The sequence below is a fragment of the Vulpes vulpes genome, chromosome 15 (assembly GCF_048418805.1).
Source record: "Vulpes vulpes isolate BD-2025 chromosome 15, VulVul3, whole genome shotgun sequence".
Taxonomy (NCBI): Eukaryota; Metazoa; Chordata; class Mammalia; order Carnivora; family Canidae; genus Vulpes; species Vulpes vulpes.
The window spans coordinates 77,264,022-77,289,439 of record NC_132794.1 but is presented as its reverse complement, the minus strand read 5'-3'; the positions used below and the strand labels follow the sequence as shown (position 1 = coordinate 77,289,439).

At 43.5% G+C, this 25,418-nt stretch overlaps 1 protein-coding gene across 7 annotated transcripts in view; it reads left to right on the top strand.

Moving 5' to 3' along the window:
- Window positions 1–3,668: 3,668 nt before the first annotated feature.
- The window catches only part of UBE2Q2 (ubiquitin conjugating enzyme E2 Q2), a 59,185-nt gene continuing 37,435 nt past the window's right edge, over window positions 3,669–25,418 (top strand). For 3 of the 7 annotated variants that reach the window (XR_011997475.1, XM_072739222.1, XM_072739225.1), the window contains exons 1-3: window positions 3,725–4,044; window positions 14,303–14,404; window positions 18,574–18,678. Coding sequence is in view for 6 of the 7 variants with exons in the window: in XM_072739222.1 (XP_072595323.1) it covers window positions 3,859–4,044; window positions 14,303–14,404; window positions 18,574–18,678 (393 nt within the window). In the remaining variant the exon portion in view is untranslated. Of the gene's footprint in view, window positions 4,045–14,302; window positions 14,405–18,573; window positions 18,679–25,418 lie in introns of all 7 variants that reach the window. The other 4 variants (XM_072739224.1, XM_072739223.1, XM_072739227.1 and 1 more) reach the window with 3 other exon arrangements.

Here is a 25,418-nt window from a genome sequence, read left to right as displayed (position 1 = left end):
CTTTATTTAGAAGAGGCCTGTACAAGTGTAAGGAGCCCTGAAGGTTAGGCTTCACAGTAAATCTACCCCTGTCTACACTGTAATAAAAACAAAGCAAAACCCTAAAACTTCCTTTCTCTTTTTCTCATCACTCCAAAACCTTTCAAAGAAGTAATCTACACATCTTGTCTGTGCTTCTATCCTGTGTCCAATCTTCTGCAATGGTTTTCTCTAAAACAACATTGACCACCTAATCCCTAAAGCCCATAGATTTTTTTCTTGGCCCTGATCTTTCTTGTCCTTTCCACAGAGAATCTGACACATAGGTCATCCTTTGACTTCTCCAATGACTCCTTACCACTACATTACCAATGGTATAGCCTTACACAATGGCCCGAGTTGTCTTCTCTCCGCTGTGACTCAATGATCATACCCACACCCACGGTGTCTACTATCATTCTGTGTGGCTGAGCTGATCTGCGGTTACATCCCTTGCGATGACTTCCCTCATAAACTCAAGGCCTATAGTACACATTCTCTACCTGAGGTCCCACCGTCACCTCAAATTCATCTTTTTCTGGCTGTAGCAATAGCATCACTCCCTCTCAGCCACCTACTCAAGAAATGTCAAAGTTACTTTAAATAAAATACTCTCTCTCCCTCTCTCTCTGCATCAACTCTAATATCTAGCAGTTCTACATCAGAGATATCCCTAGAATCAGCCCAGCTCTTTCTATCCCCACTGCCACATCCCCTACTTCAGTGTTTCTATTGACTTGGACCAGTCCAAAAGCCTAATGTCTGAAGCTGAAGAAACTCAGGGCTGGATGTGACTCGCCCTATTGAATTAATGGCAGGTCAGCTCTAGAATCTCCATTTCCCACGTCTTCTTGGTGGCAACATCACAGTTTTAGACCCACCGAGATCTGTTTTGTAAACACTAATGCCAGGTTAATCTTCTTAAAAGTGATGATTCATCAAATGAAAGTGTAGTCCCTAGCATGTACTTCAGGGCCCTGAAATCAGGTGTCAGAGAATACCTCAACCTTATCTTCTTTTTGCATTGTACTGCGTAATCGACTGGGCTCTTGGATATTCTCTGAATATGACCATACTTTCATGCAAGTAATTTCTGGCATTAATTTCTTCCCTGCTATGTAGTAGTTCAGTAGTTCAAACTTCTTATCAATTATGGTCTGGTGTTGTCCTTATTTGCCTGTTTGTAGTTTGTAGTAGACACAGTGATTGTCTCAGCATCCTTCCCATCCCGGATGATTGTGAAGTCCAAAGAATGATCCAACCTATTTCCTTGTGATTGGTTTAGGGATGGGCATGTGATACACTTTTGGCCAATGACACAGAAGGGAAGTCAGCCCGACAGAATCTTGGGAAGGTCCCCATTTCTTAGGAGATATGGAAGAAGCAGTCCTTTCTGACTCTAGATACTCTCCTGGCTGGATGTGACCTATGGCTGGAACAGCCATAGCCACCTTGCTCCCCTGACAAAGGAGATGGAGAGGATCCGGGCTATTGATCTTATCGAAGATCTGATCAACCGCTCTTGGAGTCTGCCCTGACTCTGAACTTGCTATTATGTAAAGTAATATATTTCCTATTGTCCAAGCCATTTTAAGTCACAGCTTTCTGTTATCTGCAGCCTAAATCATCAGGAAACAGTGTTTTGTTTACAATGCTAGACCTTAAGCTTCTTGAATTCAATTTCTATTTCTGCCTAGCTCTCTCATGGCTTGGCACACAGCAAACACTCACAACATGATTGTGAAATTGATACTTATATATTTATTTCTGATATAACTAGTAAAAGCATTTGCAATTTATAAAGCTCTTTATTTATTCATAACAATTTAGAGATAACAAAATAAACCTTAGATAAATTAAATAATATGTTGAGGGCATTTTATTTTTCAAAGTCATGTAGGTTCTGAACAGGTTGTTCCCCTTTGTCTGAAATCCTTGTCCATGACTCCCATGCCTGTTAGGATCCCAAGAGTACTGAGGACTGATGGAAAAAGCAAGCAGCAGGTCCCTCCAGTGTCTAATGGGGCAAATACTGCCTATTAGTATCCTAGTTATTTCTGACTTAGAGCTCGGGACTGGAACCCCCTTCTCCTCTCAGTCCTTATTCATAATGCTATCTCTAGGGCCAGGGCAGACCACGAATCCCCACAAATACAACACTTTATAAGTAGAAGTATTTCCCCAGGAAAATGGATCATAGCTTTTATTAAGTTCTCCAGAGGGTCTGTGACTCCCTGAAAGCTAAGTAGCGCTATAACATGATACAATATCTCAGAAATAAACGAAAATAAAAGCTTTAAAAATATCCCTCACTCAGTGGACCTCGTATCTCCCTGTATTGTTCTGTGGTGTGTGATCTGAGGGACCAGTAGACCAGGGACCACTTGTAGATCGGGAAGCAGGAGACACTTAGGCAGAGAGGGTTGGATAGGTCTTGTCAAGACTAGTGTAAAAGGGAAATGCAGAGCTCCTTGTTGAAAAGTCATTAAGGATTTCAAAAGAGCTACAGCAGAGCATGGAACCAAGCGCAGGGCTCTTCTAAGCTGGAGGCCCTGTGCACCTGCAGAGGTCTCACAGCCAGGGAGTGGGTCCTCCTTCTAGGCCCCTGCAATCCCCCCCCCCCCGCCCCGTTAGGCTCGGGTCCGTTGGAGGGATCGCCAGGCATCCGCCAGGCATCCTGCACCCGCACGGAAGGCGCCTCGGCTTGCAGCACGTGCTGGGCAGGCCTCACAGGAGCATCCAGGCAGAGACGCTGGGTGTCCGCGAAGGGCCTTGTTCCAGGTCCTGGATGCAACTCTGAAGAAGACATTCGTGTTGGGCAGAGACGATGGACTAATAATCAAAATATCAGTGATTGATGCTGAGTAAAAACGTTAACGTAGGATGACGCGGTATTGGGTGACTGGGCGGCCCTCTGACACGACATTTGAGCTAAGACTTCACTGAAAATAGGCCAGTCCTGCCTCCTGGGAGGTCAGAGGGTTTCCTTAAGCGTGGGAAGGGGACCAACGCTCAGGGCAGGAAAGGAAGGGAGAGAAAGACCCCGGCAGGGGCCCGGCTAGCGGGGCGGGTCCGGGTGCGAGCAGCTGTGCGGCCGTGCGCCCCTGCGCCCCGTCCCCACCCCGCCCAGGTGGCCCGCCGGGCTCGGGGCAGAGGCGCGCAGGGGTCTGCGGATCCTGCAGATGACGCGCGCCCCGGGGCCCGCCCGCCCGCCCCACACCCAGGGCCCGCGGAGCGCGGCCGACCCGCGGGGCAGAAGCGCGCTGGGTCAGGGCGGGGAGGGGCGGGGGCGGAGCCGGGGAGGGGCGGGGCCGCAGAGGGGGGCGGGGCGTGCAGACGCCGGAGTCGCAGCCGCGGGGAGGGGCGGGGCCACGCGGGGTTGGGGGCGGAGAGGGGCGGGGCCGCGCGGGGGCGGGGCCGCAGAGGGGGCGGGGCGTGCAGACTCCGGAGTCGCAGCCGCGGGGAGGGGCGGGGCCACGCGGGGGCGGGGCCGGAGGGGCGGGGCCGGAGAGGGGCGGGGTCGGGGCGTGCAGGCGCTAGAGCTGGAGCCGCGGGGGGGAGGGGGCGGGGACGCGCGGGGGCCGGGGCGCGGGGGGGGGGGACGCGGGGAGCGGGCATGGGGCGGGGGCCGGGGCGCGGGGGGCGGGGCGGGGGCGGCGGCGCCGTTGCCCTTTGAAGCCGCGGGGCCGCGCTCTCGGGCCGCCGAGTCGGTTGCCGGGAGCCGCCCGAGGCCCCGCCGCCCCCGCCGTTTCTCGCCGCGTCGCGCGGGCCGGCGGCGGGGGGGCCCTGCGGGGCTGCGGCGGCCGTGACGGCTCCGGGCCCGCCGGAGATGAGGGCAGGATGTCGGTGGCGGGGCTCAAGGCCGAGCTGGAGCTCCTGGCGTCCGTCTTCCACAAGGACCACGAGCGGCTCCGCGTCGTCAGCTGGAAGCTGGACGAGCTGCACTGCCAGTTCCTGCCGCCGCCCCCGGCCCCGCCCGGCAGCCCGCGCCCGCCGCCGCCGCTCTCGCTGCACTGCAACATCACGGTGAGGCGCGGGGCTCGGCCGGGGCTGGGGGGGAGAGGGGGAGGGGCGGGGGCGAAGGGTTAGGGGCTAGGGGAGGGGGCGGGAGGCAGGGGCAGTCGCCCCTCAAGGCCCCGTCCCCTCCCCGGCCCCCCGCGGGGCGCAGGCCCAGCCCTGGAGCGAGGCGCGGGTGGAGGAGGAGGGGGAGGGGAAGGGGGCCCACCCCCACCTGTCCCGCGGGGCGGCCGTGGGGCTGCGGGCGCTCGGCCCTCTCTGCCCCCTGGGCCCGCCTGAGTCACCGCGGCCGCCACACCCGCTGTCCCTGGCGGCAGGGGGAGCCCCGGCACCCGAGGGGGGGCCCCCTACTCTGCAGTCAGCTGTCCCTGGGCTCCCTTATTCCCCCAGCTACGTTGAAGGCAGAGCTGACGCGGGGAACTGCCGCCTTCCAGGGAGAGTGGAGAACGCAGCGTCCGGTGCTGCTTGAACGACCCCTCCCTGCAGGCCTGGCTCCGCGCGGGCGGCCGAGCCCCAAGGGCGCCTCGTACCCGGGCTCGCAGGTGCTGCCGCGGGCTCTGGCCGCCGGGCCCCCCTGGGCGTAAGCCTCGGGATGATCTGCAGGCAGAGGGGGATGTTTGTCCAAGCCTTCTGCCCGGAAAGAGGATTTTAGGCCATAAAGCCGAAACGGCAGTTTAAAGCTCCCTCTTTGGTTTTAATTGGAAGCTCGTTAGGAACACCGGGATTGGTGTTTCGTGACTCTTTCCTGGGTGTGTTTGAGGGAACGGTGACCCGTTGACTTGGGGTGCTGTTCCCAGCCGCGGAGTAGCTTCTGACAGCAGGAGTCCAGGTGGCCGCCCAGCGCTCCTTGGAGCCAAGCCTGGTGCGTCCGACTCCCGGTGAAGCCGGTGGCACTGGGGAGTTTGGAAAGGGCTGGAAGTCATGATAACTGACGGTGAAATCATTTTCAGACGCTCTGCGGGAGCAGCTGTGTGTATTTTTGAGAGACAGAGACAAGTGCTGTGCTGGGGAGAGCAGGCGTGCAGCGTCTAGGTGTGCTGTTCTAGGGCCAGTTTGCAAAACTGGGTAGAGCAGTTTTCAGAACAAAATCCTTTTTGGGGAAGAGTTTCGTATGACCGAGGGTTGTCAAGCTCTACTGGGTCGTTAGGAAAGCCCGAGACAGCTCTTAACTAGAGTTTGGGGGGGGGGGTGGCAGTGGAGTGGGGCCTTCACAGGTGAGTACAATCTTGGGCGTGGAAGCTCGGTTCAGGCAGAGGGAACTATCCAGAAAAGACACCAAAGCTTGAGAAAATGGGGTTTGCCTAGAAGTAGACAAAGTATGATGCTATAGGCTGGTAAAAGACAACATTTCCCATGTATGGGAAGCAGGAAGTAGTAGTGAGCATGAAGGAGACTGGCTTGCATGGTGACCATTGCAGGGAAGCTGCCCAGGACGCGGTAGGGCTGCCTTACGTGCTCAGCTGCACCCTGTAGGCTTCGGGCAGCTCCTAAATTCCTGAGGTAAGTCGGGAAAACTGTGCTTGCCCTGGCCAGAACGAGTTCTCTCCAGGGTGTGGTCTCAGGAAGTGTGTGTGGATGGCTGTGGTCACCTCGGTGGCCGCAGGGTCGCACCGCTGCTGTGCTGGCACCTAGAGCCAGGGCTCCAGGGGTGACAGATGTCCTTTAGTGTCCAGGCTGTGCCCACAGCACAGAATCGTCCCGCTGCAGACACCGGCATCGTCCCCAGGGAGAAGCAGAGGAGGCTGATAGGAACCAGCTGCACAGAGCGGAGCCCGGGGTGGATTAGAGACACCGGTGGAAGGAGGGTGTGGGACGGGCCAGTATGAGGAGCTACTCAGGATTGTGAGAGGTCTCACTAGAAAATAGTTACCATGCTGAGTGCTCAGTGTACAGGAACGTGTATTAACTTTTTATGGAAAAACCTCAAACATGCACAAGTTGAATAGTGTGGAGGACCTCCATGTCTTCAGCCTCAACAATGGTCAATTTTTGGCCAATCTTATGTCACCTGTACCCCACCTCAGATTAGTTTGAAGCAGGTTCCTGGTCTGTCACTCCATCTGTAAATATTTCAGTGAGTATCTCTAAAAGATAGACGACACTCTTTAAGCATAGGTAGGTGTTTGATAAAATCTACATGGCTTCCCGGTGCCCATACATTTTCTTAGAGGGGAAAAAGCAAAGAAGAAAAATGAGGTTGGATTTCCTGTCTATTGTGTTTGTGAATTGCTATTCTCTAAAATGTTATAGCTCTTAAAAAAAAAAAGTACTGAATTTTATCTGTTTTTTGGTTTTTGCTCTTATTCCCAGATATTTATTGAGCTCCTCCACGTGCTAGGCCCTGTCTTTTCCCTTGCTCACCAGGAAGCATACTTACACAGTGTCTTTAACGTTTGAGAAAACTGCGCCTCACCTGTTGTTTCCTTGCACTCATGCCTGCCAATTTCTGAATAGTCTTCCCAAAATCCTGTGCCCCCTTTTCCTTTGAGGCTTCTGAAGCCATTTTTCCCACGTGGAATGTACCCCTTACCCACCCCGATCTGTTTCCACGTCTGACCATCCCTCAAGGCTCTTCTAGGAAGTCCTGTTCAGTCACTGGTGGTATTTATTTCCCCTTCCTCCCTTCTAGAATCTTTACTGCTTTGGTTATGTTTCCTAACGTTCTCTTCTAATAGTTTTAGATGTTTCTCTTTTTATGACAGGGGAGAAGAGTCTCTATGCTCTTCATCTTCCACTCAGTAAATATTTCTTCTATTTTAGCTATATTCTGTTTCAACAAAAATCTTCACTCTTGTGTAAGTTAACTGCCAAGAATTTGTCAAAAGTGTGGAGGTAACATCAAGACATGTTTTAAATGTTTCAGTAGGTCACTGGATAGGAAATCTGTAATTTGACTTCATGTGAAAGACAGTTTAAAAAGGAAAAAACAAAACATAGATGTTCTTTGACTCTGTAGGCCAAGGGAATTGAGCTAAGTCTTTTCCTGTTATATAGATTTGTCCTAATCTTAAAATATGAAGGGGAAAAACTACTTTCCACCTCAAAGAGTCTTTTTTATTACTTGCTTTGTGTGAGCTCCTGATACAGAGTGCCATGCAAACAAATCTAATTGCCAGTTTCCACTAACACTAACATGCAGTTGTTATGCTCACACCTAGAAGCAAAGCAGCATGTGCAGCCTTTTTGGGAGCTAGTAGAATATGGCATTCTTTTAGTCCTTTTGAAATATTTAACATAACTCGGCAACTCCATTTCTCCTTATATGGACTTCTGGAAATCTGGTAACTCTTGGTAGGGAATTAGTATTTCAGAGTGAAAATCTCCCCTCCCTCACCCCACCAGCCAGGGTGTAAATTAGCTGGCAAACAAAACTTCATACTAATGTTATTGTTTGTGTAGCATAAACCATAAACTCTTTTTTGCATGAGTGGCTATTTGCCAGGCTACTTGTGTTTGCACATTTTGTTTTGCCAATTTCTGCTGGTCATTGCCATAGTCACACCCCCCTGCCCCGCCCTGCTACCTACAGCAGGGCACTAACATCACATAACAAACATTAGAACCCCTGAGTTTAGGTGAGAGCAAAAGGTTTAGTCTATACTTAGTAGTTGGGGCCTTAAATCACTTTTCTACTATGTTTTTCTAAAAAATAAAAAAAAAAAAGACGATACTTTTTGTCCCACATGAAAGCTTATGTAAGAAAGCTCTTTAGTAGTCAAAATGTTTTCTAGAAATATGAAACTGATAGTGTCACTTGTGTCTGGATAACAATTTATTTTGAAAATGCTTTCTAACAGCTTTTCATGGGGAATAAATCAGTGCTGTTAATTTCTTAATTTTTTTTCAGGTTTCTATTCTTTACACTAAATAAAAAGTAACCCTGCGAAGGTTATACAAAGGAAATCATGAGCCAACTTGATTAAAGAGCCCAATACCTTTTCTTTGGTCTGCCCTTCTGGGACAGATTACCTTTCCAAATTGAATTCCTGGAGAATCATTCGGAAATAACACCTAAGTGGTACTTTCAGGCCAGAGGAATCATTGTTTTCAATCATCTGACCAATTTATAATATAGAGTCAAATTCCTAGTCCTTACCTATCTATCCTCCCTTATTGCCATTTTTAAACCCTTCCTTGAAAGAACAGACACGTGAAAAAGAGACTCAGGTTTCCATTTTATGAATGGTGTATCCCTGAGTAACTTGATGTTTTTGTTGTTTTGTTATTGTTAAACTTCCTTAGACCTGGGAAAGGATAGTATTAGATGGATGTCAGCTAGTGGAGAGGTGGGGACTTGAACTGAAACAGTCACTGCCAAACATAAAGCATTCCTGGAGAGCCAGGGGATGAAGCAGAGTCCCTGTTTCCAAGGCCATTGTAACAGTGCTCTGCTCTGTTCTCTGCTAAGGGATTATTCTGAAAGACAAAGTAGACTCAGAACCAAGGAAACTGTCCATTGGTTTCTGCAGATCAGGTGGTTTGGATCTTCTCCAGCATCTTTATTTTCTCTGCCTCAGTTTAATTAGAATGATGTTTTGATTAGCTGTGATTTGCTACTCAGAACACTTAAGCATTTTTCAGATCACAGGGTATGTATGCATTTTTCTTTTACCAAGTGTTAGATTTTTCACTCTGCTTCTCTGGACTCTGATCAAGTTACTTCATTGTTTGCTTGCAAAATGATTAGCAGGGAGCAATTTCTTTCTTTGGGTAGCCTTTTTTCCCCAGATGTCAGCATTTAGGGGCACCTGGGTGGCTCAGCAGGGTGTCTGCTTGAAGATTCCCTCCCTCTGCTTCCCCCCAACTCATGCATGGGCCCGTGCATGTCCACTGTCTCTAAAAATCTTAAAAATTAAATTTCAGAGACTTTATTTAGACTCTTAGGGCACTGTACGGTAATTCCGTCAGTATCATTCTTCACCCCAAATTTATGGAACACAGTGTGAAGGTAATGTGTCCTATAACTGGTCTCTGAAAGACTTAGAACTGTTATGCTCCTGAACCTTCAACAAAAGTTGTATGTGTCCATCTTCAGAGAGTGATGAAGTCCTTGCAGATGGCCACGTTCTATTATTTGGAAAAATAGTAGAAACGGACCATTCTGGCAGAGTTTTGCTGGTGGTCCTTGATATGGAGCCACACATTGGGGTTAGTGGACTTAGGTAGAAAATAGACACAGAAAGTTATTTCTGAATAAGACTTATGGTTTCTCTCTCTCTCTCTCTCTCTCTCTCTCTCTCTCTCTCTTTTTCTATTTTAAATAATGCTTTGGACTCTTAAGAGCTAGAGCTAAATCCTTACGTGTATAGCTAATGTCCTTTGAAACTTCCCTGGAAGTGTTGGCTTTCCATTCCTATTCAATCAGTTGGTTTCTGGAGCCAATACAAATTGCATAGGAACTTTTTTTCTTCCACATAGGAGCTTTTATTTAACAGTGGTAAAAATGCTAGCAAGTGTGCCATGAAATGGGTGTTCTCACAGTCATGATGGAAAATATGGCCCTCTAGAAAACAATTTGGTTTGCATAATCCCTCTCTGTTTGGAAAGATAAATACTATCTCAGGGTGGCCAACTTTGTCCTTAAGACTCCAGAGCATCCAGAAGGTGAATTTTAGTTCCAGAGAAGACCTCGATTTGTCTCACTTAGCCCATCTGACAGCTAATCACTGGGAGTAGGATGGGCTCATAGAGACCTGTGCCCAAGTTTTGGGTCAAGGGAAAGAGATGGGCAGATGGGAACAAGTTGGGGAAACGAGCTCCAGTAGAACCACATAGGTTAGTAGAGAGTGGTGGGGACCTTTCTTGTAAGGAAGGGCTGGGCTGCAGGAGGTGTGGAGAAGGCAGCTATTCTAAAACTTCTTGGAGTTAACACTTTCATACTGTTTAAAAGTGAGGGGTGCCTGGGTTGCTTAGTTGTTGAGCTTCTGCCTTTGGCTGGGGTCTCGAACTCAGGGTCCTGGGATGGAGCCCTGTGTCAGGCTCCCGCTCAGCGGGGACCGTGGTTTTCCTTCTCCCTCTGCCTCCTCCCCCAGCTCATGCTCGCTCGCGCTCTCTCTCTCTCTCTCTCTCAAAAAAAAAAAAAAAAAAATCTGAAGATGAGGGGCGCTTGGGTGATGCAGTCAGTCAAGCATCTGACTCTTGGTTCATGCTCAGGCCCAATCCCTCATGGGGCTCTCTGTGCTCAGCATGGAGTCAGTCTGCTTAGGGTTCTCCTTCCCTTTTCCCACCCTCTCTGACCCTTGCCTCCTCTAAAATAAATAAACAAATCTTAAAAAAATAAAAAAAGAAAGAGAGTACTGAGGGCCCAAGGAGCTTTTATGTAGGTTATCTATCAATATTTATCATTAGAGATTAAAACAAATATTTAAAATAGTCATTGAAATAAACATGAATAAAAATACTATTATGAAAAATGGCCATATTTTGTCATCTAAAACATTTTAGTAAGAATAGTGGCATAATTTTACATTTCTTATTAACCTTTGATGTCTGGTCTGTCATTTCTTTTTGCATTCAGTCTGTGAGGGTATGTTGTTTTGGTTGAAATATGAAGAAAATTCAGCCTCCTACAGATATTTGGTTGCAAAAAGTAGGAATATTTTAATAGTTATTTAGATAATTATAGATATTCTTTTTGGATAGTTCACCAAAACTTGGTCTTTCTTGAACTGTGAATGGATTTTCTATCTTTGCATGATTTATAACATAATGTATTTGGTCACGTGGAAAATATGGTTCACTGAAATCCTCTAAATATTGATCTGTTTCATTATATAATAAGACATTATATTAAGATCAGCGGCAATCTCATCAGAATATTCTTGGAAAGCTCTCAAGCTCATAGTAGTGGACACAGATTTTCCAAAATTCTAGTTTTTGCTTGAAAGCTTGAATTTTATTATAGGCAATAAATACTGTTCTTTGTTTTCCTTGAAATGACACACTCCTTATTCATGTTTCAGAAAATGTCTGTCAGAAACCCAAGTTGAAATAACATTGTCTATCAGTCATCCTTTCAAGTAAAGTTGGGGTTGCATTAAAGTGGTTGGTTCACTTTGCACAGCGCAGCCACACAAACGCTTTTTCTCTGGGTGTTCTCTGAGTTCTTGTGGGTGTGTTCCATTTCATCAGCTGCACTATTTAAAAGACCTACATAAGGATTAAGATTTAGTAAAGGAACTTTTACTACTTATTCACAGATATTCTTAGGTAAAACACCTTTTTCTCTGTCTTTGAAGCATCTTGAATGCCGGGTGGTGAGGAATACCAGGACTCCAAGCTTAGTTTGTGGTTCCAGCTGAGTCACTGCCTTTTATTTGCACTGCTGGCCCAGCAGGTTCCCCTCAGGGGTCGAGGGCCTCACTTTGAAAAAGGTTGAAGTAGTTGCTTAGACCAACGGTTCATCCTGCCTTCTCTAGGATTAAAAGAGCAAGCACCTCCTAGGTACTAACTGATCTCAGTCATGTTTTGTTGTTACAGGGATCATGATATGGTTTTAAGGGGTTTTAGTCCAGAGCAACAATTTATATATTTTATTTTGGTTCGCAGAAGTTTACTAGACAAACATAATCTACACAGGGAAGTTCTAAAATATAGTTGGCTGGGGGTTTTTGTTTTAGTTTCTGTGTTTTGTTTTTTGTTTTTTTTTGGCTACAGATACAAAACTAAGGCCTAGATGGTGTGTTCCCAAACAAGGCTGAAGAATTTGAAGGAGAAAATGTTAATAATAAGTAGTTTTCTTTAAGAGCAAGATTAATTTTGAAGATAGTTTTTCTTGTAGTCTGTGAAGAGGTTTGGGACACAATAAGAATTAGAAGAATGAGAATACAGAATAAACCACTACTGAACAGATTTAATGATGTCCTCCTTCAATCCAAATTTTTGTTCTTTAAAATTGAGAGCTTCAAAAATAGTCCGTCTCTTTGACTTCAACTTATATTGTAATTGAAATTATAGTTCTCAAAGCAACGCTTCTTTAATACTGTGTTTCTGCAAAATTGTTTCTCTATAACTAGAACCTCATGGTTCTGTAACTAGTATCTAATAATAATAACTTTCCCTAATTTGTAACAGAAAACAGTGAGTAAATGTCTATTGGGAGGTGAAAGCATATAATACTTTATTCATTAACTTTTAAAAATCAACCCATGTGATTGTACTTTGAAAAATATGTAGCTATAGCATTTCTTGTTAGTACTCAGTTTGTGATGGAATAAAATATTGGAATTTTATGGGGTTAAAGTAGTTCTGTATTGCTCCTTAACAAACGTGGCCCCCTAAAACAGCCAACGGTGCCTCAGTCTCTGAGGGCCGGGATCTGCCCGGCTTCTCGGGCCTCACTGGGGCTGCGTCTCCTGCAAGGCAGTCAAGGTGCTGCTGGTGCTGCAGCCGGCCTACAGCCCATGTCCCACGGCCCGCAGCCCACGGCGAGACCGTGGGGAACCTGCCTGCAGCCTCTCTCCTGCCGTAGGATTAGTCGCCTCTCCTGGCAGTTGGGCAGAGGCCTCGCAGGTCCTTGCCAGGTGGCTGTACGCTTCTCCGAAAGGAGATGGCTTCCACCAGAGGGAGGGTGAGCGACAGAGAAGGGCCCGTCCCTTTGTCACCTAACCCCAGAGGCGACCTCACCTTGCCTGCTGGATTGTCTGTTGGAAGCCAGTCCAGGGGCGGGAGTCCCACAGGAGTATGAATCCCAGGGCTAGGGCTGCTGGGCCCACTTCCGAGCTTGCCCACTAGGCGCTGAGGGACATCGTGGCCTCGGAGCTGTAGCACCCAGGCAGGGGCTGTGCAGGGAGGACGTGCAGGGAGGACGTGCAGGGGCTGTGCAGGGGCTGTGCAGGGAGGATGTGCAGGGGCTGTGCAGGGAGGATGTGCAGGGAGGATGTGCAGGGAGGATGTGCAGGGAGGATGTGCAGGGAGGATGTGCAGGGAGGATGTGCAGGGAGGACGTGCAGGGGCTGTGCAGGGAGGACGTGCAGGGGCTGTGCAGGGGCTGTGCAGGGAGGACGTGCAGGGGCTGTGCAGGGAGGACGTGCAGGGAGGACGTGCAGGGGCTGTGCAGGGGCTGTGCAGGGAGGACGTGCAGGGGCTGTGCAGGGAGGACGCCGTCTCAAAGGCTCACCTCCGTGGCCAGTGAAAGCTGTACGTGGCGCGTGGTCACCACGGTGCTGCTTGTTCTGCCTTCCAGCACAGCAGTATTCAAGAAACAATCCTCGCCTCGTTTAAGGAAGCTGTTCCTTTAGAAATTCCATCCCTCCCTAGGATCCGAGGAGGCTTGGAAAGGAGTAGGAGAAAGGTGAAATCAAATGGGATTGATTTGGGGGCCAATTTTCAATGGAGAAAAATCTCAAACTTCTGTAATTAGAGAGCAAGGAGTATAGCAAGATTTATAAAAATCATTTTAGAATTTATAAGGTTTTAAAAACAAGTGCCTAGATTACACTCCTTTGCTCTACCTTTAAAAATTAGGTTAGAGCTCTTCTAGATGAAGTTTAGAAATGTAGCTTTGTTATACTGAAAGGCAAAAGTAGTATGGTTTGAATTTATAGATTATACTTCAGGGTTATGAGGTGGTTGTATTTTGGGTTTTGGTTGTTTCTGTTCTTTTTTGTTTTGCTTTTTGAGGGATTTATTTATAATTCCAGATTGTAAAGTCCTTAAAAAATGTTAAAGCTGCAGAATCCAGGCCATAATTGACCTTTCTTTGTAAAGGAAAGAAGCCCATCTTCCCTGGTGCCTGAGTACCATTTATTTTTTTTTTTTCCAGCTTTCAATAAAACCTAACTTTTTGCAGTGTTCCTTTTTTGTTTCAAATAGCTACTACTTACTGGGTAAACTACTTTTTTTTTCTTGATTTTTTTAAAATATTTTATTTATTTATTCATGAGAGACCCAGAGAGAGAGGCAGGGACACAGGCAGAGGGAGAAGCAGGCTCCATGCAGGGAGCCCGACGTGGGGCTCGATCCCGGATCACGCCCTGAGCCAAAGGCAGGCACCAAACAGCTGAGCCACCCGGGGATCCCCATTTTGCTTGATTTTTTTAAGTGTACAAGTTATGTAACATGGAGGAGGCAAAATTACACCATAAAACTTCTTTCAAAAAAAAACCCATTACGAAAAAAGTTTTCTCCATACATAGATTTTAGTGTTTTGCTTTTCTTCACTGTGATGTATTTTACTTAAATCCATTGTCATCTTGCCATTTGGCCAACTTGCATACCCAGATTAGTCTGTATGTAACTGTGTTTAACATAGATGTCTCTGTAACAGGAATCTTATCCAACCTCTTCACCAATATGGTTTGTGGACTCTGATGACCCAAATCTGACGTCAGTGATGGAACGTCTAGAAGATACTAAGAACAACAATTCGGTGAGAGGATAAGCCAACCTACTCTCTTCCCCCCTTCCCCTAAAGAATGTTATATGCAGAACTTAAGTGTTAAGAGGTAATAGGATATAGAAAAGTCTGATTAGTGATTATTTGATAACCTTAAAGAAGCTAAGCACCAGTTTCATTTGTGTTTTGGCCTTCAGATTCTGTACTACCTGACTTACCTTTTTTTAATATTTATTTATTCATTCATTCATTCATTCATTCATGAGAGAGAGAGAGAGGGGCAGAGACACAGGCAGAGGGAGAAGCAGGCTCCATGCAGGGAGCCCGACATGGGACTCGATCCCAGGACCCTGGGATCACACCCTGGGCCGAAGGTGGTGCTAAACCGCTGGGCCACCAGGGCTGCCCCTGACTTATCTTTTTTATTCCCCATAGGTTAAGCCTTGATTTAGATAAGGAGTTAGGTGGTCTCTTTTCAGTGAAATCTGATTATTAAACCAAGCAAGCATTTTTGGTAGGGACCACTAGCCAAGGTGGAAGATAGAAAAAGGAAAAAAGACTGCGGTGGATTTGAGGGGAAATCATGCTAGAATGATATCAGTGCTAGTGTTGGGGAACGGCTTTCTCGGTCAGGAGTCTGTGACTGCAGGAAAAGCCATAGGTACACAAAGAAAATGTGTTTCTTGTTTTTTTTTTCTTTTCAAATATGAAGAAATATAACTTTCCATTTAACAGAATTTGGAAAATCTGTTTTCTATGATTTTAAAACTAAATGACTATTGTGAGAGAACTTAGTTAAAATGAAGGGAAATAGACATTTTGGAGAAGATTTCTGCCTAAGATAACGACTGGAGACATGATAGCTATTTTCTATCAGCATTTTTCCCCTTGCTAATAAAATGTATAGACTCTAATAAATATGCTTAAAGAGTTGAGGTCATATTCAATACAGTTTTATACTCTTTTTTAAAGATTAACATGGAATGAAAGACTTGACTACCATGTTCCTGGATGGGCAGATTCCATATTATAAATATATCTATTATCTCCATAGCTTTATGTTAATTTATAAATTGAATGCAATTAATTCCCCTAAAAATCCCAACAGTCTTATTTTTGGAACTTGACAAAATGACTCTAAAGCTTGTTTTTTTTTTTTAAAGCTTGTTTTAAAGAGTAAATAATTTTTAAAAAAAATGAAAAAAGTAATGAGAGACTTGTCCAATTAGATATTAAATAAAAATATTACGTACTGGTGTTGGACTGGACAGATAGACAATAGTTTAGACACAGTCCTGCAATTGAGAATTCAGAGTAAGTTAAAACACTCAAACACTTAAGGATAGGGGAAGTTAGAATCTTACCTCAGATTCTTGTCAAAATAAGTGATGGGTGGCTTAAACACATCTATTCCTAAAATTAACAGTAGAAGAAATCAGTTGAAGAGTATTTTAAGAGTAGAGACTGGTCCTGAGAGGCAGGAAGGATAGAGGTAAAAAAGTAAAAAGCTAGACAGACACACGTTTGCATCTCCAGCAGGAGAGTGTGACAGGACAGGGAAATTAGTCCCTTTACTGCTATCTTCTTTTAGGAGGGTAACTCTAAAAAGGTCCAGAAGTATGAGTTTTATAATAGTAGTAATGACTGTTTTCCGCTGCCTAAAATTTTTCATCAAAAAATGCTCACAAAATGAAATGAGCTAGGGCATAAAATTGGGTCTCATTGTATTTTTTAAAAAATTAATATATTTACATAAAAGAAGAAAACCAAATTACCCTCTATTCTTATAGTCTACCAGTTATTTCATAACCTCATTTCACGACAGAATAAGTTGTATTTCCTCACCTTTGCTTTACTTAATTCGTTATAGTCTAGATTGTGCCTTCATTTTTGCACTGAAAATTTTTATGTCTAGTTGCCAAATCCAGGGTCTCCTTTTTTAACCTTAAAACTGACATCTTTGCAGCAGTTTTGTAGTGGTGATTTTTCCCTTATTGAGACATTCCTCCATTTAACAAACATTTATTAAAGTCTGCCAATAAAAAGTCAGTTAAATAAAGGATACCAGTTTTATGATATAATAGTTTATTGTAGTTAATTCCATAGGAATGCATACAACTTTCCAAGATGTGCAAGTGAAAAGGCAAGGTGTAGAATATTGTTCTAATCTGGCCCTTTTTGCAAAGTGTTGTAAAAATAAATCCGTATTTGTGTGGGTTTATAGTTTTACTCCTCCTGGGTGTGTACAAGAAACTCTTAATAGTAGAACAGAGAGAAGGTTTTGTTTTGTTTTAATTGACTGACTTCCATGTCAGGCTGTGTCATCAGCGGTGGGTACAGAAGTCAAGACAAATCCCTCTTCTCTGGGAACTGATAATCTTACGAGAACTTCATCAGGTCACTGTCTTCTGTTCCTGTCTCTGAACCCTGCCTTGGTCTTCTCAGAGCTCTTCTCCCTTGGTCTTCCTCTTCTCATTGCATGCTTTCTGTGAGAAATCACTTTTACTACTGTTACTTAAATCACGGTCTATATTCCATGGATTCCTAAATCTGTACCTTTAGCTAAAATTTATCTCTTGAGTCAAGCCGGTGTATCTATCTATATATCCTGTAGATCCAGGGAATCTCACTTGGAATGTGCCATGACTGTTTAAAATGACTACATCTAAATTTGAGCCTACCCACCTCGTGGCACTCCACCAGCCCCACCCTTTCCCTTCAGTAATTCTTTGTGATTATGAGCGGGACAAGATGAAATAATGCTTGTCACCCATGCCTGAACCTGGGAACTAAAGGTTCTGCATACCTAGATTTCCTGACACCTCCCCTCTCCAAGCTACCTACTGAGTTGCTAAGACCTGTCCGTCTACCTTCTAAATATTTCCCACCATCTTAGTTTCTTCCATCCTTCAAACGCTTCTTTGGGGGAGGGAGCGTAAAGTTGAAATTCCTGAAAGATGTACAGCCCGAGTTTTCTTGTTTGCGCTGTGACTCCACCACCCTGCTGCTGCTCCCCAGCACGCCCATAGCTCTTCCTTGGCCGGGGGTTGGATTGTCTGGGTCTGTGTCCAGGTCACCCCTTCTCATCCTCATTATGTTCTTCTGAGCTTATTGGAGGGCTAAATCCACAGTACCTTTTAAATTTAAATTTTTTATCCTAATTTATTACTCAACTTTCCTAATATCTGCTTGTTCCTTTGATTACTTTGGAAAATCTTACTCTGCTGGTAACCCATTCTAATCCTGTCTCTGCTTTCTTAGTCCTTCATAAACCTGCCTTTTCATCTCTTTTCCTGGTCAGAGACATCCGGGAAACGGTTCCTAACCAGGTGGGAAGTAAGTTACCTTATTAGCTCTGGGAAAAGTCTACTCAGTGTTGAACGTTCTTCTTAAACCATAATTCCTAAATGTATACATTGAAAACAGTTTTTTTTCAATAATGAAAAACATGTTTGTGAACGTAATTTACCTCGCTGCTTTGCTTTGATGAGTAGATATGCTTACAAAACAATCTGGGTGTAAAAATGGGAACTTCATGAGTTACCCTTATGGTTTTCCTAGTGCATCTTTTTCCTTTTTTTTTTTTTTTTTTTTTTTTTATAAACGTTTAAGAACCTAAGGGCCAAGTGTTTCCACAGAAGATTTCATTTCATCTTTACCATTATAAGGAGTTTTTAATTTCCTTACTTTACAGATGGGAACCCTCACACTCAGGGAATTAGAACGATACCTGCTGTATCCAAGGTCCTTTAGATTCCAAGAGTCTGTCTACTAGGCCACATTTGCCTCGACTTTGAATATGACTGAAATGTATAATTTTATAACCCATGTGTAACAACACTGCCTCTATTTTTTTGTCACCTCATTAATGTAAACGTATTCTTGTCTGAAGTTGTAAGTAACTAAGAAAAGTAGTTACCAGCTAAAAATTTGACAGCATCTAGAGCTCCCCTTCCTCAGTCTTTTGTCATCATTCTGCTAGGTATTAGTTATAGGGATTGTATTCAAGCCATAGTCACCTTCTTACACTAGCAGCCCCTAACAATATTTCTTAAGGACGGTTATTTTATCTGTGGGCTGGAATTGAGCTGTGACAAACTTTTTTCATTTCCTACTGGATTGGTTTACGGTAGTCATAGCATTATTCATGTCTTCTAAGGGCTCTTTAACATAATATTTATTTACCGAAATGTGTTTTGTAGCTTCGTCAGCAATTGAAGTGGTTGATATGTGAACTCTGCAGATTATATAACCTTCCTAAGCACCTGGATGTTGAGATGCTAGATCAACCAATACCCACGGGTCAGGTAAAGTAAAAATTCTCCAGTGTTCAAGAGTTAAATAAATTGTCTCAAGCAAAAGTAAAACTAGGATGATTTTTCTTCTCACTATACAACTTACTTAGAAGTTAGTCTTGTTGAATTGTTTTGTTTTAGATACTAAAAATAACCTGTTTATTCTCTGGAGCTGCTGGTGTTCACTATGAGGAGAAACACCTGCCTCCCTCCCCCACTTACCACCTTTTTGTTGGTACCGCTCCTGATTTCTGTGACCATTCCTTCAGTTACCTTCACCTGGATTGCCACCTCTAAGTCTATCTGTGCTTCTTAAGGCCTGACCCAAGGTTACTTCACTGGCAGCACAAATGCCCACTAGTTTACCACCACCTCTAACTTTTCTGGATTTCCAGATTTACCTATTTAGGGCATAATTCATTGACTTTGTACTATAAATAGATATAAGGATTTAACTCTCATGCCACACACATTCCCACCCGCTTCCCTTCCTAAAACACCATTTATATTTAGTCCTATGAACAATCACTGTTTATCATTAGGACTTTGCAGTGTTGAGTTTTCTATTTTGGCGTTTCTTATAGAGCTCTTTTGTTTTGTAATGTCCTCCTTATAATAATAATTCTTAATTTAAAAAGTGATGCTTGGGCAGCCCCGGTGGCTCAGCAGTTTAGTGTCACCTTCAGCCCAGGGCGTGATCCTGGAGACCCGGGATTGAGTTCCACATCGGGCTCCCTGCATGGAGCCTGCTTCTCCCTCTGCCTGTGTCTCTGCCTCTCTCTCTCTCTCTCTCTCTCTCTCTCTCTCTCGAATAAACAAAATCTTTTTAAAAAATTAAAGATAAAAATAAAAAGTGATGCTCTCTTTCCTGTGAGCTCTTACTCTCTTCCAGAACCTTCGGTTCTTTTGCACCAGCCTTGCCAGGTTGTCCTCTGGGCTGGCTGTGCAGCTGTCATCTGGAAATATTTGTCTCCTCCACTAGTGTGGATCCACTGTCATCTGATCTCATGTCCTCTTTCTTGCTAACCCTTTCTTATTTTGCCTGAGTACATCCCCAAGGAAAATCCTAGCTTGAAGGAATAGTACATTTTCTGAGTTCTAACATTGAAAAATATATAACCAGACCACTGTAGGTTTGAATCTTGGTTCTGCTACTTAATAGCTGTATGATCTTGGGGTGATTACCTAACCACTCTGCATTAATTTCTTGTTTGTAAAATGGGGGAGATAGTAGTACCTCAATTCTGGGGGAGCTATGAAGAGTAAATGAGTTAGTACATGTAAATCATTTAGAGCAGTGCCTGGTGTATAGTAAATGCCCAATAAATGTTACTTGCTATTATATTTTACAGTCTTATTTGATTGATAGTTTAGTTGAATATATATAATTCTAGGTGGAAAATAATTTTCCCTCAGAATTTCAAAGACTGTGCTGTCGTCTTCTAGCCAATGGTGGTGTTTAACCTAATGCCATTCTAAGTCTTCCTCATCTGTGCATGACTCGGGAGACTTTTAAGAATTTGTCTTGGTGTTCTCAAATATTGTAATGATATATTTTTAGTTTTGTGTGTGTGTGTGTTTTGCTTTGTTTTGTTTTCATTGTTGCTGGACACTCAGTATGGATGGCTCTTTTCAAATGTTGGACTCCTTTATCTTTCTCCTGGGGTAAGTGTGCTTGTATTCTGTGATGACTTTCTCCTTTCCGTTTTCTCTATTCATTTTTAGAATGCCTACCAATGGGATTTTAGACCTCTTTGTTTGAGTCTTTGCATCCTTTATTCTCTCTTTTTTTAATTTCAAATTCTGGAAGTCTTTCAATTTTTAAAATTTGGACAGCATAACCTTTCAGTTGTTTTAATTATTTACTGCCTCTTAACCAGTTACCCTGAACTTAATTTGTTCTATTTCCTATAATTGTGTGGGCTGATTAGGCTTAGCTCCCAGTTGTTGTTTTTTTTTTCTGCTGGCCACACTGCACAGTCAGATAGTGCCTGGGACCAGTGGTCATTTGGACACGACTGCACTGCAGTGTCCAAAATGCTTCTTTACTGGGACACCTGGGTGGCTTAGCAGTTGAGTGTCTGCCTTTGCTTCAGGTCATGATCCCGGGTCCAGGGATCGAGTACTGTGTCGGGCTCCCTGCGAGGAGCCTGCTTCTCCCTCTGCCTGTGTCTCTGCCTCTCTCTGTGGGTCTCTCATGAATAAATAAGTAAAATATTTAAAATAATTAAAACAAAAAAAACCAAAATGCTTCCTTGCTTACCTGTCTGGTGCCTTGGTATTTCTTCACATAGCCCTTCTTTTCTCCTGACATCTCATCCTCTTCTTGGATAGACCTCTTCTTGTGGCTTCTCTTTCTTCAGAAAGGTAGTCCAAATTCCTAAGTTTTGGCTGTCAAGAGCTCAAAAGTAGAAGCTGTCAGCCCTTCTTAAGGCTTATTAGTTCTGGAACTGGCCCAGTGTCCTTAAGGAGTTACTTTGATATCCTTGTCCTCTCCCTCTCTGGCATCTCTATTTTCTCTTTAATACATTCCCCTCCTGGTTTATCTTTGTTTTTCTTTTTGAAAATTTTCCTCAAATATCTATTCTATGTTATTCATATTTTTTTCTTTATTTCCTTTCTTACTCCTATTTGAGTGAGGTACTGAAAAGATAATTGAGACTTCTTTGTGGCCAACACTTGTCAACTAATAGTGTTTAGGAGGAATTTAAGCTGACTTCCAGCTGCTCTCCCCTACCCCCCTGTTCTGTGGTGTAATAATAAATGGTGGCTGGACCTACTTGGTTTCTTTGGACATGACATTTTATAATCTCCTGTTTGAGATAAATATCTCTGCTTAGGTGCTGTGTAAGGACACAGGGGAGAGCATTGTGTTTCAGGGACTGAACATGTTCTGTGTTTTGGCTTTTGGTTGATCTCTAATTCCTGCTGTCTCGTGTACCCAGTGTCTTAGAGTGTAGAGGCTCTCTAGGGTGCTGTGGGGCAGATTTGCCTCCTGTAATCCCTAACCTACTGTACTTGTTTGCTCCACTAATTCCCATTCTTCCACATATTGTCATCTGCTAACACGTATGAATTTTCTTTTCTGCTGGTGGGCCCATTTCCTTTTTTGTTATCATTGTGTGTTAATATAGTTTTGATTCACAACAACTATAATTCTGGTGGGGCCTCAGGAAAGAAACAAGATGGGAAAAACATATATAAATGCTATGTTCAATTTGCCCTCTCTGGAATGTCTGCAACTTCTATTTCTCACTTAACAATATATCATGAACATGGTATGTGTGGATTTACCTTGTTTTTCATGGCTCTGTATATGTAGAGATACAATTTGTGAATTACATGTAGAAATTTACTAATTGTGAATTCATCCTTATGTTCATAATATTCAGCACCTTCATTGGTGGTGGCTGGAGGGACAAGATGGATATAATAGTACTTTATTTTTGGCTTTTTCTACTTTAAGTGAAATTTAATGTAGTTTGGTTTATTTACTTCCTTTTAGGCTCCTCTTGTCTCATTTCAGAATCAGGATTATGTAGTCTCATAAGATGACTTGGTGAGCTTTGTGTATTTTTTCTAAAATCTAAGACAGTTTAAATAAAATTTCAAACTGGATCCAGTTTTGCCTCCCATGAGACATCTGGAAATACCTGGAGATAATTTTGGATGTCACAACCAGCTGAGGGGGGGGGTGTGTGTGGGCATTTTGTGGATAGAGGGGATGTTACTAAATGTCTTACGATGTCCAGTCCTGCATGACAAAGAATTATGTTGCGCAAAATATCAGTACTCCTAGGGTTTAGAAATCATGTTGTTTTTGTTGTTGTTTTTTTAAGATTTTATTTATTCATGAGAGACAGAGAGAGAGGCAGAGACACAGGCAGAGAGAGAAGCAGGGAGCCCCATGTGAGACTTGATCCCGGGACTCGAGGATCACGCCCTGGGCCGAAGGCAGCCGCCCAACCACTGAGCCACCCAGGTGTCCCAAGAACTTTCTCTCTTAAGTTTAGTCTCATCTTGTATCATAAAGCACATAAAGGAGAAAGCAGAAATCATGGTTTAAATAAACGTCTGAGCTGGATATGTTTTTCTCTTTTTCTATGTATGAATCTCCATTTTTTTCCATTCCTTTAGTCAGTTTTAGTAATTTTAGATTCTAAAAAAAAAAAATCACTCATCCTTACTTTTGAATCTATAGTTATGAAGCTCTTTTCATTTCTGAAGTTGTTTTCTTTATTGTGACTACTTGTCAGAAGCTTGTCTGTTTTATTATGTTGGCCTTTTGAAAGAATCAGTCCTTTTCTTAAATCTAATTTTCTTTTTCATTTTGTCTTTTTTTCTTTTGCTTTTCTCATTTATGAGATCACCATGATTTAAATTGCTTTAACAAACATGTAAAGGTACACATTTTCTTTGTGCCATTTGACTTCATTGCATAGGTTTTAAGATTTAGTATATTTCTAAATAGTTTGTATTTCCTAAGTGCTTTGATTCCATCTTTTGTTCATATTACTTTGTTCTATTTCACAAGAAAAAGTTTTATATGTATTGAAAACATAAGTTACAGTGAATACTTGGGAACTACCACCCAGCTCCACCCAGGTGAAGAAACACAATATTGCTAGCATTAGGAGCCTTTTGCAGGCTCTTTCCAGATGATGGATCATTCCCTTCTGTGCTAATCTTTTCCTTTTCCCTAGTTTTGTCATATATATATCTGCATCTCTGAACAAGGTGGTTTAGTGTTGACTGTTTTTTTAAGCTTCATATTAAAAGTCGTACTATATGTGTGTTCTTTCTCATCTTTTTTTGCTTGACATTGTGTGTTAAACTTATTCTTTTTAGCTGTAGTTTTTTCATTGCTGTATTTGTTCCATTGTTTGAACATACCATAACGTTTATCCATTGGAGTTGATTGCAGTTTGCTACTAGGAATAGTGTGGGGCACCTGGGTGGTACGGTTGGGTAAGCAGCCACCTCTTGGTTTTAGCTCAGGTCAGGATCTCAGGGTTGTGAGGTCGAGCCCCATGTCTGCCTCTGAGCTCAAAGTGGAATCTTCTTGATATTTTCTCTCTCCCCCTCCCGTTTGTGGTTTTCCTCATGTTCTCTCTCACTCTGTCTCTCAAATAAATAAACCTATCTTAAAAAAAAAAAAAAAAAGAACAGTCTGCTGCCATGATCATTCTTGTCCATATTTTGTGGGATACTTGTGCAAGTGTTTTTCTGGGCACATACTTAGAAGTTGGATTACTGGGGCATGAGGATCAATTTCTTCTTAAATTTAAGAGTTAAGAAAATTTTTTTAACATTCGCAGATGGCATTTGGGCTATTTTTAGTTTTTCACTGTTTACAATATGGCCTATAACTTCTCAGCTGAATTGTCAACAATTGCTTAAACTTAACCATTGGTATTATTATGTCTTTGCTTATTGCTATTTCTCATATTCCATGGTTGCTTCCTAACTCTGAAAATAACATCCCTGAATGATGTCCTTTATTTTTATTTCTAGAAAGGCTTTCTGGGAATGTGTGTGGGAAGTGTTTTTATTGTTCATCGAACACCTATCTATCTGACTCTGTGCAAAGTACTCTATAGAAATGCTGAGTAGGGATCCCTGGGTGGCTCCGCGGTTTAGCGGCTGCCTTCGGCTCAGGGCATGATCCTAGAGTCCTGGGATCAAGTCCCACGTTGGGCTGCTTCCATGGAGCCTGCTTCTCCCTCTGCCTGTGTCTCTGCCCCCTCCCCCCCCCCCCCGTGTCTCTCTGAATAAATAAATAAAATCTTCAAAAAAAAAAAAAAAAAGAAATGCTGAGGATCCAGTGGCAGAGAAACACAGATGTGCTGACTGTCCCGATGGAACCAGATACAGAATTGAGTCTCTTCTAGGTTCTTTACAATTTTATCTTCCAGTACTTCTTGTCACAAGTGAAAAGCCTGCTGTCTGGTTCTTCTTTTTCTATATTTTTTTCTTTCTGGAAATTGGTAGGGTTTACTTTTCAGTATTCCTTTTGGGGCATTCAGAGCCACTTAATATTCTGAAGTCTTTCTTTAGCTTGACAACCTTTGTCTTCTTTCTTTCCCTCAGTCTTATGGATAAATAGTTCTCTGTATTCCTATCTCCCATTTCCCTTAATTCTTCTAGTTCGGTACCCTTTCCCTCCCCATACCCGTCTCCTTTTTCTCCACATTCTAAGGGAATGTCACAGTTTGGTCATCTTATAAATTGTAAATGCTTTGGTCATTCAAATCTGTTGAGCTCTCTGGCCCTTCTAGTGTTTTTTTTTTTTCTTTATCTTTTTTTTTTTTTTTTAAGAAAATCTTTTTGATTTCCCAGAACCATCTTTTCCTTTGCATGTGATCTTTTTTTATATTTTATGGATACAGCAGTGTCTTCTCAAGTACTGCTAAGGATTCCAATTAGGTTTTTTTCTTTTATTGTTTTATTTTCTTCATTAATGCTTCAGGTCACTTGTTCTTTTTGTTCAACTTGGTGCCTTTTTTTTCCAGATTGCTCGTGTTCTTCAAATATCTGTTGATACTTGGTTACCTGCTCCTTTATAGATGAAGTATACCATTGATCATTGTCAGTGGTCGATGTGAGTGCCATCAGCAATTGTCACTCTTCTCTGCTGTGGCCTCCCCCTCCGGGTTTGTACACCGGTGTTCTGACTGTGGCATGTGAATGGGGAGGTACTGACAGGCCGACTTTTCCAACTCCTGAGTTTCAGGAAGAGATGCATTTGTTAG